Raw genomic sequence first — 14,093 nt, 5'->3', positions numbered from 1 at the left:
AAAAAAATGTGGCATTTATACACAATGGAGTATTACTCTGCATTAAAAAATGACAAAATCATAGAATTTACAGGGAAATGGATGGCATTAGAGCAGATTATGCTAAGTGAAGCTAGCCAATCCCTAAAAAACAAATGCCAAATGTCCTCTTTGATATAAGGAGAGTAACTAAGAACAGAGTAGGGTCGAAGAGCATGAGAAGAAGATTAACATTAAATAGGGATGAGAGATGGGAGGGAAAGGGAGAGAGAAGGGAAATTGCATGGAAATGGAAGGAGACCCTCAGAGTTATACAAAAGTAGATACAAGAGGAAGTGGGGGGAAAGGGAAAAATAATACAAGGGGGACAAATGCATGTCAGTAGAGGGGGCAGAGAGAGAAGAGGCGAGGGGAGGGAAGGGGAGGGGGGATAGTAGAGGATAGGAAAGGCAGCAGAACACAATAGACACTAGTATGGCAATATGTAAATCAATGGATGTGTAACTGATGTGATTCTGCAATCTGTATTTGGGGTAAAAATGGGAGCTCATAACCCACTTGAATCAAAGTGTGAAATATGATATATCAAGAATTACGTAATGTTTTGAACAGCCAACAATAAAAAATTAAAAAAAAAATTTCTATAATATTTAATAACTTGTTTTTCAGAAAATCAAAAAGAGGGAACAAAAGAATATATCCTATTAATCAGATTTTTATGTAGTAGAACAAAGAAGCTCCTAGTTTAATCTGATTAAGGTAAATATAGTACAAATAAAATGTGAACTTTGAATTCACGCACCTTCACCACAATATCACTAAGAATATAAATAATTTAACTAAAAGATTTATCAAAATTTAGAGCTATTTGGGAACCTATTAATGTTAGAGAGAGAATGACCATCCTCTAATGGAGTCCTTTCATCACTATTAGAAATAAAAAGTTGCAACAATGGCATCTTATTTTTTGTGATTGAGTAGTTGTCTTTGAATTGTCTATCATTTAAAACACAATTTTAAATCCAAAATCCTTATCTGAACCACTTAGATTCAAATTAGCTTTTCATATAAGACTTTCAAAAATGATTCATTATTGGATGCTGTACTTCCTATTGCTCATTTCAAAGTCCTCAAATTCTTATTTCAACTGGGTTTTTTTTCCCCCCACACAGATGTTTAATGTTGTATGCATCAACATTTTGTTCCTTGTTACTATTGAGTAGTAACGTTTTATTTTATATATGAGTTTATTTATCTGTTCTCCTAAGTCGTTTCCCATTTTGAGCTATAAATAAAATTACTCTGTACATTCTTATACAAGTCTTTTTATGGAGACAAGCTTTCATTTCTCTTAGGAAAATACCTTGTAGTGGAATTGTTGGGCTATAGGATATGAGCATGGCTAGTTTTATAAGGACTTGTTACCTCCTTTCTAAGCAGACAAATCATTTTACACACCAACAGCAATGTATGAAAGTTCTGTTGCACACACTTGCAAATATTTATCAGTCTTTAATTTGAGCCATTTTAGTGGATGGAAAGAATTTCATTTTATGGATGTACTAAAATTTATTCAAGTCCCTAAAAATATTATTTCCAACATTCCTCATTTTAAATAACATTGTGAACAATACCATTAGATAATAACTCTGTGTATGTCACCAATGTTTCCAGTAAGCTAAATTAATCAATCAGATGTTGGAAACATTTGTATGACTTTTAAAATTATGAGCTGCCCTCCAGAAAGCTGCAGTGATTTATATCCCTCTGAGCTAGGTTGTTCACGCACCTTCACCACAATACCACTCAGAATAATGGGATTATGTTTAAATCACATATGGCAATGTTATGAGTGAAGTGTTCTCACTGTTGTTCCAATTTAAATTTTTTTTGATTAGTGAAGAAAAACGTCTTTGTGTATACTGGGTATTTGCATTTCTTGTTTCTGTGGTTTCCTCCCTCCTTCCCTTCTTTCTGTACTGGAGATTGAACCCAGTGGTGCTAAATCACTGAACTACACCCCTCCTGCCCCTTTCTATTTTTTATTTTGAGACAGGGTCTCAATAAGTTGTTTAGGGTCTTGCTAAATGCTGAGGCTGATCTTGAACTTGTGATCCTCCTGTGATCCTACATTTGTATTTTCCTTCCTATTTTCAATGGCTTCAGAGTATTTTAGTCCCTTAACTTCTCTTGCTTGAAGTATTTTAATTCAAGTTAATAAAAGGCAATGGGAGTCCCTTCAACGGCATAAACCAAGCACATCATTTCAGGTGTTTAAAAACAATTTTTTAATCACCTCAAAAATAAGCATCAGAGCTAAACTTGAGGGTATACATCTGTAATCCCAGTGACTCAGGAGGTTGAGCAGAAAGATTGCAAGTTTGAGGCTAGCTCCAGAAACTTACAGAGACCCTGTCTCAAAATGAAAGGGAACTTGGGATGTAGCTAGTAGTAAAGGACACCTGGGTTCAATCCTGTTACCAAAACAAACAAACAAAAAACAAAAAACCAATTTCTCTGGCATGTCAACAATGTTCTTCATACTTATTACAACAGTAGTACTTATTAGAAGTAGTTGTACAACACTGCTACTTCTGCTTCCTAGAATCTGTAACCCTATGAATACCTATGAATAAGCAAGCTTTCTACTAATTTAATTGATGGAAAATTAACATAAAAGCAATAATTTGCTTTAAAACTATGAAACATTTCAATCACCAAGATCTTGAAAATTCATGGTAAAATATAAAATCTTCCATTTTCTGTCCCTGTGAAACTAGTAGATATGCACATAACCCCCCAAACCAATACTTCAAGCAAGGGAATCATTAAAATGGTCAATTAAAATTCTAAAAAGCTAACATAATTAACATATTAAAAACAGAAACACATTTCAACGAATAGCTTCTAAGCAATTACAACATAATTAGTGACCAGGCAACATTGATGAGACCCCCAGTGCAAATACACATGAATAATGTAGACACAAAAATATTTTTGATTAAAATATTTAATAACTAATAAGAGGATACTTAAATGATGTTAAACTGGTTAATCATCAAATAGCATTTTTCAACAGGAGACAAATTGTTCGTGTATGTACAGCTCCCCCAACACTTTTTTTTTCTTTTTTTGAGGTTTTTAACATATTTTTTTCTTTGGCTCTGTTTCAATTTATATTGTTTTATTATAGTCACCCTTCACATTCACATAAAAGACACTATGTTAACAACATGTAGGAGAGTAAAATGTAAATAAAAACTTACTCAATTCCATGATAATGACATACTGAGGCTTTTTCAAAAGGTAAGACCTGAAGTTTCCGAGGACTAAGTTCTGGTGTCAAAACAAAACTCTTTTCCCTGAAATAAAACAGTTTGCATTTGTATTTAAGATAGGGTAGTGGCAGAGAAAATGTACTGTCCTTCCCATATAAATTAGAATGTACTGATTAATATAGGGAATACTCTGAGGTTGCTTTTATTATTCCTTTTTCCTTTATATTTAATACCACAAAAGTGTAGGACATTTGGCTAAGGTAAAAGGTGAGGAGGATTAAGGCTAAATGATAAATGCAGGAAGTATACTTGTAAATATCACGTAAGTAGCATAGGGCATTAATTAATTAAGGAAATGCAAGGCAATAGTATCTAAAAATGATTTTTTGAAACTGTAAGTTTATAACTTACCCCTTTTGAATCTGTAAAGGCTGAAGATCTCCCACTGGGAATCCATCTGAGGTGAAGTATTTCAGCAATTCTTTAGCATCCAATAATGTGATTGAATCCCGTGGACCTTCTTTGTGGCCCAGCAACTGTTCTGATGAACGAGGTAATGAACCAGTTCTGGAAAAATAATGTTACATACATTTATTAAAGGTGTATTTGAATTCACCATAGTCAGGAAAAGGTGATATAAGCATAAACCAGAGAAATACACTAAGAAAATTAAAGAATCACTTTTAGGGAAGACCATAAAGTAAAATATTTGTAAATCACTTCATTTTAAACTATATTTTTTAAAAATATGTAGGTTACATTGAAAATTTCAGTTCCCATGTCAAAAATTCCACTATTTAAATGAACATAATTAGGTTATTTATAAAAGGTTGAATATTCATTATTCAGTAGTGTGAAGTTTCCAATTCTATAAATTTTAAATCCAAACTCCTGTATATTCTGAAACTCCATAAAATTATAAATTTCTAAAGGAAAGAATTGAATGTTCCAATTTTCTATGAACTTGAAAGATTACTTAAAGCACAACCATGAAATGAGACAGTAATAGGAATTTTCTCCAAGGTCTCCTCTAGCCAGGATTATGACATTATGAATATACACTGAATCATTATTACACCTGAAATATGTGCAGGACTTTATACTTTTCAAACCGCTTTACATACAATACCAAATTCCCTTGAAAAAGATGGAATAGATCTTACTTTAAAATGAAGTAACACCTAAAAAATAAGTCCTTTATAAAGTGAAAATCAAGCCTAAAAAATCATTATTCCTATTTTTCAGCTAAAGATTCTAACACACAATAGGTTATATTACAGATGCAGGGTAATACAGCTATTTAAAATGACAGGACTAGACTGACTCCAAATTAAGTACTACTTCTACTCTATCAAAACATAAACCAATAAAAGTTCATAGAAAATTACAAAAAATGGAAAGAGAAAAATACTTCCGTTTCAGAGAATGCTAAAAGTTTTATCACATACTGAATCACTGGCTACCACAGCTCTGTCACCATAGCATAAAGTCTTTCATTACTTTTTTAGAAAATTAATTTACCAACTTCATATTAATTTATTCCCTATTACTCACATTAAGCATTTTTCTGATAATTACATGATTAAAATAATGACATTATGGTTTTAGACTTACATTTCTATACATTAAAGATTACTCACATACTGACAATGCCCCTTCCATTCTATTCCATTCTCTGTACTTTAAAATTGAAAGTATAAATCTTAAAAAAGTCGAACAGAAAAACACTCAAATATTTTCTCTGAACGTCATACTTCAGAAGGGCAGGAATTGCATTATGAGTTTAATTGAACTTCTACGTAGCTACTAACAGTGACTTACAAAGTTTTCTTAATGAATATCACTCTAATATTACAGGCTAGATGCAATGGGAAAATGCATAATTTGCTTTTATACAGAACACAACACACAAGCATATCAAAGCAATTAGAAGCTTTGAATTGTATTACTGAGATGTCTTAGGCTAAAAAATAAATAAATAACAATGTTGACAATACCTTATTCTGTTCAGTGTTTTCAAATTTATAGTTATTTTCCCCCATATATTCTCTCATTAAATTTTCACAACTTTCAAGTAGAATGAAGTTTTTATCCTCATCCTAAAGATGAGGCAACAAAGTCACACAACAGGTGATAGAGTGGGTCTAAAACCAAATTATGAATTTGGACATTTACTATCTAATGATCCTATACTGTCTAGTTAAATCTGTTTTAACACAAAACAAATTTTGAAAATATATGACACAACTTGCCCCAAGGTGATAGTGTCTCCAAATCTTTTGAAGTCCCACAAGTATTTATTGAGTATTTACTTTACAAATATCATTATGACATAATAAAAGAGTCCACTATAATCTCTAGACCAATAATCATAATTACTACATGTAATTTACTGTAAAGGTCTGACTTAAGATAGGAGAAATGAGGGGAAAAGATAAATATATCAATGTAGAATGAGTTACAAAAAGGTATAAGAAAAGGAGTTTTACGAACAAAGTAGGAAGGTAGTATACTTACTTGTTTACAGAAGAAATATAACAGAGTTCCAGGGTTTACAGGAGGCTTAAGAGAAAGGTGGACCTTGAACGCCAAAATTACTTCTAGCTCAAGATGAAATTAAACATACACATTAAGTTCTCTACTCAAGCAAAATGAAATCACAATGTTGAAGTACGGGAAATTAAATGCATAATGGATGTTAAGAAAAGGAAGAAAGTAAAAACAGTGGACCAAAGAATTCAATGAATTTCAAAACAGGATACACTACACAAGCACCTCCACAAGAACTAGGGGGACACGTATAAAAAAAGGTGTAAATTTGGTCTTCCTTTCCCAGGAAGCCACAATCAGACAATAACTTTGGGGTCACAGAATGACAATGGGCACAAACCAAGGTGACAAATTTTAAGAACTATAAATTCTCAGAAGAGTGGTGCAAGTACTACTGTCCTATGCCATACACCTCACCCTTGTGCTTTTTATCTCTAAAAACAAATTCTTTAAAAATACAAGAACCAAGTGCCTCTCCCAGGGTCAGTGTTGATGGCTCAGAATTAAGACCTCCAGCCCAATTTAGTGCTGGGTGAAAAGCCAAGGTGGCTTGCCTACTCTTACCTTAAAGTATACCCTATAGTAAATCCTACCACACATGCCCAGCCTTGCAGCTCCTTATCCAATATTAACCCAGGTGAGAGCAGCTGGGGACAGAAGTAGACATTTGGAGAAAAAGCACAGGCCAATCATCTGTAAAAACCAACCTAGCCCTAAGCTTTTAGCTGTGGAAAGACAACCAAGACACTGGAGAAAAACTACAGAAAAGAAACCACCACCACAGGGAATTGAGACCATGAAAGGAACAGTTAAAATGAATACAGGAAATTCTAATTAATATCCTTACCTCTCATCTCAAATCTCAATACTATTAAAAGAAGGATAGGTTGCTACTGAAAAAAGAGGATAGAAATACAAGAAAAAATATTAGGAATTTAAAATATGACTATTAAAATTTTTAACAGAAAATATGAAAGCAGTGATGAAGGAATACATGAGGACGTGCAGCAAAAAAAGGATAGACTTTCTTTATTTTTATATTAGAGATTAAAACCAGGAGTATTTTACCATCGAGCCACATGCCCAGACCTTTTTAATTTTATTTTGAGATAGCATCTAGCTAATTTGCTGAGGATGGCCTCAAAGTTGTGATCCTCCTGCCTCAGCCTTTCGAGTCAAGAAAAGATTATCGAGAGAAAAATCAAATTCGAATTAAAACAATAATCCAGTAAATTTAACATTAATTAAAACAGGTATTTCACAGAAAGAAGAATAAGAAGAAAATGGAAGAAAGAACATTCTGAAGAAATGATAGAATACTTCTCAGAGCTAAAAAAGACAAATCTTGAGACCAAAACATTCCTTACCGTGGTCTCATATTTCAAAACCCTAAATTAAAAAAAAATTAAAAGTTTTAGGGACAGAATCAAATATTCTATCAAGGAACAAAAGCTGATCTGGTAAGATATGAGATCCAAAATAATAAGAAACTTATCTAGGAAAATGATCAAAAGAAATTCCATGATAACAGCTGTGTAGATAAAAGGGGTCTGGCCAGGTTAGAATGGGAAGTTAGAGAGGAGAAAGAAAAATCGCTTTAAGAGGAGAAGAATTAGGGCTGGAGTTGTGGCTCATTGGTAGAGCACTCACCCAGCATGTGTGAGGCCCTGGGTTCGATCCTCAGCACCAACTAAAAAATAAATATTTTTTAAAAAGAGAAGAATTATCTACTACAAATAAACAAGAAGGATAAAAAGGGAAAAAAATTGGTACTTTAACTTTATCTTTGTGAGAAATGAAAAGATATCATCTAAAATTGGTGGGCAAGAAATTGAATAATCTGTTCTTTTCTCACTCTTCTTTCTCAGTCATCTTTTCCCTAAACTGTAAACACCAGAGATCCTCAGGGAATGGTCTTAGGCCCTATCTCTTTTTTACTCATGGTCTCACCAAGTGACCTCATCTACTGTCATGTATTGTAGTGACCCTGAGTTTAATGATAACTTCAAACTGAGTTCAAATCCCTCTTCCAGTCCACCTGACATTTCCAGGCGAGCGCACTACCGCTTGAGCCACATCCCCAGCCCACCTGACATTTCCATTTGGATAATTCATAGACCAAATTTAGCATCCCAAAAGCACTGATTTTTTTCTCCCCAAATCTGTCCGTACCCTAACTCCCCATCCGTCTTTCCCACCTTATATATAAGAACACTACCCTGTACTGTTAAAGCTAGAAAACTAAATTATCATGAATGCTTCTCTTTTCCTCTCTACAACCAATCCATCATAGAAGTTTTTATTTTCTAGCTTACCATCAAAATATATCACAAATTTGTTCATCACCACCCTAGTTTGAGATCAGTTATTTCTCAACCTGCAAATAAAAGAGGCATCTTATAGATCTTTCTGCCCCTACTCTTTCCCTCCTGAAATCAGCTTGCCACAAAAGAGCCAATTTTTTACAAAATCAAATCCCACCAGTTTTTGGTATAAAATCTTCCAAAAGCTAACCAATGTATTTATAATGAAGTATGATAACCTATTTGGTCCTCTACAAGCAAATGTGCTTCACCCATTTATCCACCAGGGTGCACTTTAAGTGAGAGCTCTCCCTGCCTCCAGGAGTCAGTAGTACTATGTGAACATAAATGGAACAGCTGAAAGAGTGGCTCAAATGAGGAGAGTACTTCTACTTCATTTTCCCTTCATTTTACTTCTGTTTCAATGTTCCTGTGTTAATTTTTTCTTTTACATTCATATTTAAGTGTTTACAGAAGATGGTCTGGAAAGCTACATATCAAAATGCTCACTGTGGTTATATAATCCTGCAAAGTACAACTAAAAGACAGAGGAAGAACAACATTTCCCTTTGAATTGATTTATTACTCTGTTGATTATCTATCTATTTATGGAAAGCATGCATTCTTTTATTTTTATTTGATTATTTCTAATTTTTTTTTGGTACCAGGGAATAAACTTCAGGGTCCCTTAATCACCAAGCCATGACCCCAGCCCTTTTTGTATTTTATTTAGAGACAGGGTCTCATAGAGTTGTTTAGGGTCTCAATAAGTTGCTGAGGCTGGCTTTAAACTCATGTATCCTCCTGCCTCAGTCTCTGGAGCCACTGGGATTATAAGTATGTGCCACTGAGCCCAGCACATGTATTCTTTTATAATGAAACTATAAAGTATTTATATGTCATAAAAATATTAAAGGATTAAGAAAAAGTTGAGGCTGGGGTGAGGCACTGGGTTCAATCCTAAGTACAACACAAATAAATTAAATAAAGGTATTGTTTCCATCTATAACTAAAAAAAAGAAAAAGTCCATTTAAAAATAATAAGCTAGACATGCTTTACTATGAACTCAAATATTACCTCATTTTTTGCTTAGCTTTTTCAAAAGTTTCTAAGTTGTGAAGAACATATCTTTCTGGCCATTCCAGAGAACTGGCTTCCATTAGATTTGAAGAATCAGATTTTACTGGACAGGCAGCTAAAGAGACAGAAGTACACATAAATACCAAAAAGTATCACCATATTGAAATTTGTACACATGCACATATGTATACATGGATAAATTTTGCTATACACACACTTTTATGCATATGTATGTACGAATGCAAACATAAATCTGTGTATGTATAAAGCCAGACTGGATTAGTTTTGGAGTACTTACATTAGGCATTCATCAAAGACCTCTCTGATGGCCTGAACTGTAGAAAATGCCATGAGAAGTTTGTTGAAGTTTGCCAGAGATGAAAATACATGTCTCTTTAAAACAAAAGTTATGAGCTAGGATTTCATAAAACTGAATTAGAACTTTTAGCTTATGGAACAAAGACACAATTTTGCTATTTTTAGTGAAATTAGTTCTCAATGAAACTTCACAGGCAGCTCTGTAAAGAACACATTAGATATACTACAAGATTTTCATAATAAATACAGGTTTAGTACAAATAAACTAAAAAATTCCTTATCTTTAAAAAGAGATTATCTTATTCTCAAAAGCACAATAATAAAATAACAAATAATTTATGATATTCTCAGGTAAAGGTTACTCAGAAATAATTCTTGTTTATCTGTTAATATAAGATATCTTAACATATGCATCCTCAAATTGCTAACATTGAATGCTATTTTCCTACTTATAAAATATAGGTAAAAAGTGTATTTGTCTTTCTAGCTAATTTGCTGCACTGAACGGCATCAAGACTTTAAGAAAACCTAGAGGTTCAGCTTCTGTTCTCATCAGAAATTATAAGTGCATCCAAACTACTTTAACACTGGCAAAATTACTTACTATTTTTTTTGGGGGGGATTTTAAACTATCTGCTTATATTTTTAAATATTATACATTATTCTAATAAATGGAATGGAATGCATTGGACATTAGGTGTTTAACCATCAATGATAACAGATATATTCATTTTATATTTGGGAGAAGTCATAAAATGATGATTCAGTATAGGAAATTTTAAGAAATGAAAATGGAAACCAACTGAATACTTTTCGTTTTACTTATAAAACTATTTAAGCTTGAATGTTTAAAACATTTTCAACATCTATATTGTAATGCACTCACAAACACCATATAAATACACCATTTTCCATTTATAAATAAAAGGTAAAATACTATTTTATAGAGCAAGGAGCACAATAATGAAATAACATACTTCTTAATGGAGACATGGCTATCCACTGAAAGTATAAAGAATGAAAATCAATAGCAGTTCTGCACAGTTGCATGCTGAGTTCATAAAATAATGCAAGCCATCTTTAAAAAATAGTCATTAAATTGTCCCTAAATATTACAATACAATTAATTATTAACTTGGAAAATACAATCTAATAAATATAAATGACATAGGCTAAATATTAAAGAATGGGTGGACAAACATTCATAAACATCATGTCTTTTGAGGAATGACTTAATATAATTCTTACAGTAAAATAAAATACAGTGTTTTATTTATGTGATAGGGCTATCACATGCCACACCAACAACCAAAGAGTACCAAAAAGATCTCTGAGAAATCAATAAGACTTTTTTTTTTAAAAAAAATATTTTATTTTACAGGAGAAACAAAGAAATATAATCAATACAAAATGGAAATATGGGAAACTGCCCTACAAAATAAAAAAATCACAGTGAACACAAAGTAATGCCACTGATAACAATATGCAGTTAATGAATACAAACCATGGTAATTTTTATGCCCAAATATGAATGAATCACAGAGAAAGGTTATAGTATAATTGATATAATCTGTTTGATAAAGCCAGAATTATATAGACTGTTTGAAACAATAAATGTATTATCTCACATAATTACCTAGTGAATTCTTTTATGTAGTGCTTTCACATGCCCCAGTGGTCCCAGGTAAAGGACAGAGTCATTATATTATGAGTTGAGGCATCACATTTGGCTCTGTGAAAGTCTTTAGCAACTTCATGAAAACAGTAAACAAGATGGTTAGAATAAGGTATTTTTAACTTAATGACTTGTCACTTGTTACACATGCTAGAGTCTTTTAAAACAATGAGCAGATTAAGTAACCCTAGCAACTGCAAATAACTTCTAATGTGCATGATTGCAATAATGGGTCAGAATATGAAACATGATTATTGGCCTTACTGTTTCTACATGTAATGTAGTTTACATGTGGAATCATTCAAATCAAAGCTACAAGAACATTACAAGTCATGTTCAAATGAATAGTCTGTCAAATTTCAGTTGAGGTTCTGAAACACCTTTAGTGTTTCTTGCATTTGTTCAAGTATTTGTGGGAGCTCCTACTCCTGTGGGCCAGCTCTCTGTCAGGCTCAGGGGATACTAGAGAGAACATAATAGGCACATTCTTTATCCTCAGAAAACAGTTCAGAGAGAAGATAAATATTAATAGTAACCCATAAATGAGACAATGTTAAAATATGATAAACAGTTTGAAGGAAAAATATAGGGAGTGAATATATCACGAAACAAATTAACAAGGTCCAGAAAAATCTCTATGAGAAAATTACATTTAAGTAGACATCTAAAGAATGACTATCAGTTAATCAGGGAAAAGCTGGGGGAAAAGGCTGCAGCACAGGACACTGTGTAGGTGGAAAGCAATAATGTAACGTGTCTAAGGAGTAGAAGAAGCCTGTGGTAGGCAGGAAACGGATGGGACACTGGAAGGCTAGAATGAGCGTGACGCCAGATATGACTTCAGGATTTTATGGGCCATATTAAGGGCAAGACATTCCCAGCAACTGGAAGCCATCAGAAAGGTCTGAGCAAAGGAATGATATAATCTGACTCCTATTAAGGACGGGCACTCCTGTAGCTCAGTATTAAGAATGTCCTAGCACTTGATTCTGTACAGGTAACTTTAAGATACATTGCCCTAAACTTATTTTAAAAGCCCTAGCAATTACTTCTCACATCTCCTAACTTTCAACCCTACCTAGCTCCTTTGTAAATACTCTGGTTAGTCAACTTCTCTCAGTTTCCCTTTTCTTAGGTACATTACTGCTGCTGCTTCTCCTTAGAAAATCCTATTTTCTCTTCTCTGTGTACATATAATTCTCCATTGAGTCCTTGAACTCCTAACAAACCTTGCATGATTACAGTCAGTCACACTGACTCACTCAACCAACACATATATAGCACTAGTTCACACTAGGTATCTTCCTAAGCAACTCACAAATAATTAATTTAATTTTCTAATTTAAAGACAAAGAAAACGAAGCTCAAAGAGGTCAGGAAACATGCCCGCAGTCACACAGCAGGGCCAGTGCCAAGCTCACTCAACCATTCAGCTTGCTCCAAAGCCCACTTCGCAGCCGTGAAGCCATGCTCTTATTTATTCAACACATCCTCCATTAATAATGTCTCCAGCACCTTTCTGATTACTTTGCACCAATGTTTAAGTTTGGTACTGATATGGAACAATGACAATACAAATGACACTAACACTTTTTTGGCACCTACTGTGTTCTAAGTGTTTTATAGGAATCAAGTCATTTAATCCCCATAAGAACCCTAGAGAGTGGGCTATATTATTATTCCCATTTTAATCATGAGGAAACAAAGGTATAGAGGTAAAATAATTTATCCAAAGACATTCAGCAAACAAGTGACAAATCTGATATTTGAACCCTGACAGAATCTGCTTTTCAACATGGTACTATATGCTGTTTCTATATCTAGCTTTCCAATTCAATTGCAATCCTGTTTTTCTACATTTTCACTTCTTTGTGCACCTTCACGGTATTAAACAGATAAGGCACTCAACAAACATTATTGCTAACTTGATTCTGTGATCATTTTCTCAATAACCAAAGTAATCAAAATGATTTTCTCAGAATACAAACAAAAATATCTTCTATATTTAACATTCTGTCAAGATATCTTCAAATGCTTTCTTTCTAGATACTGAAAAGTTTCACTGTATTCAAATTCATCACAACAGAATCCGGGAAAACAGACAGAAATCCAGTTAAACATAGAAGGAGGTTGGTGCTCCTTCAGTGAAGTTTGGTGACTATTCCAGCCCTAATGAATGGAAAACATGAAGTATTATAACATGTTAAGTTTTACCTCTGTTAAATTTAATGTGTAGATTTTACTTTCTTCACTTTCTGAAAATATAGCTTAACAGAAATCCTATTACAGAATTTTAGCAGTTCAGTAAAACTAACAAGGATCATCTAATAATGCTTCTCCCTGTGCTCAATAAAAGATGTTACCAAAAGGTTTAGTATAGTTAAGTCATTTGTAAATAAATGTATAAATATATATCATTATTTAAATTTATAAAATACATTTTGACTTGACCAATACATCTTTTAAGTTATAATAATAATAGCTACTGCAGACACCACACACGCAGAGAAAGAATAAAGTATAACAAAGAACTTACCATTTAACATATTGGAGGTTTTAATTTTGTCAGTTGGTCTTACAACTGTTTTAGGAATAAGAGCATCAAAATGATGTAAAAAGCGTTCCCTTGTGAGTACTAACAGACTTTTAAGTTCATCAGCAGAAATTGCTTCAGGCTGCTTTGCCAACTTTCTCCTTTCTGCAAGACAAATCAATATAATTAACCATATGACTTTTTTTCAAGTCTCTCTGGTGCCCATATACATACAAGTCCTTTATGAATAACATCTTCAAAACTCAAACAAGTGAATTTCTCCAATAAACCACCCTTTCATCTTAATCTTATTTGCAGACAGTGGTAGAATTCCTAGTTCTGTGAGATAAGGAGAACTAGCATAATTTGTTAACAT

General features: G+C 33.2%; 1 protein-coding gene across 1 annotated transcript in view; it reads right to left on the bottom strand.

The window, feature by feature from the left end:
- LOC107142890 (MDM2 binding protein) overlaps positions 1-14,093 on the bottom strand; it is a 75,432-nt gene that overhangs the window by 14,385 nt on the left and 46,954 nt on the right. Inside the window, 4 exon segments of the mRNA XM_015486424.2 lie at positions 3,246-3,341; positions 3,669-3,824; positions 9,189-9,306; positions 13,721-13,882. Of these exon segments, the coding sequence (XP_015341910.1) occupies positions 3,246-3,341; positions 3,669-3,824; positions 9,189-9,306; positions 13,721-13,882 (532 nt within the window).

Source organism: Marmota marmota, unplaced genomic scaffold (genome assembly GCF_001458135.2).
Source record: "Marmota marmota marmota unplaced genomic scaffold, marMar, whole genome shotgun sequence".
NCBI classification, from domain to species: domain Eukaryota; kingdom Metazoa; phylum Chordata; class Mammalia; order Rodentia; family Sciuridae; genus Marmota; species Marmota marmota.
Note: the sequence above shows the minus strand (reverse complement) of the source record. Positions and strands in the feature narration are given on the sequence as shown.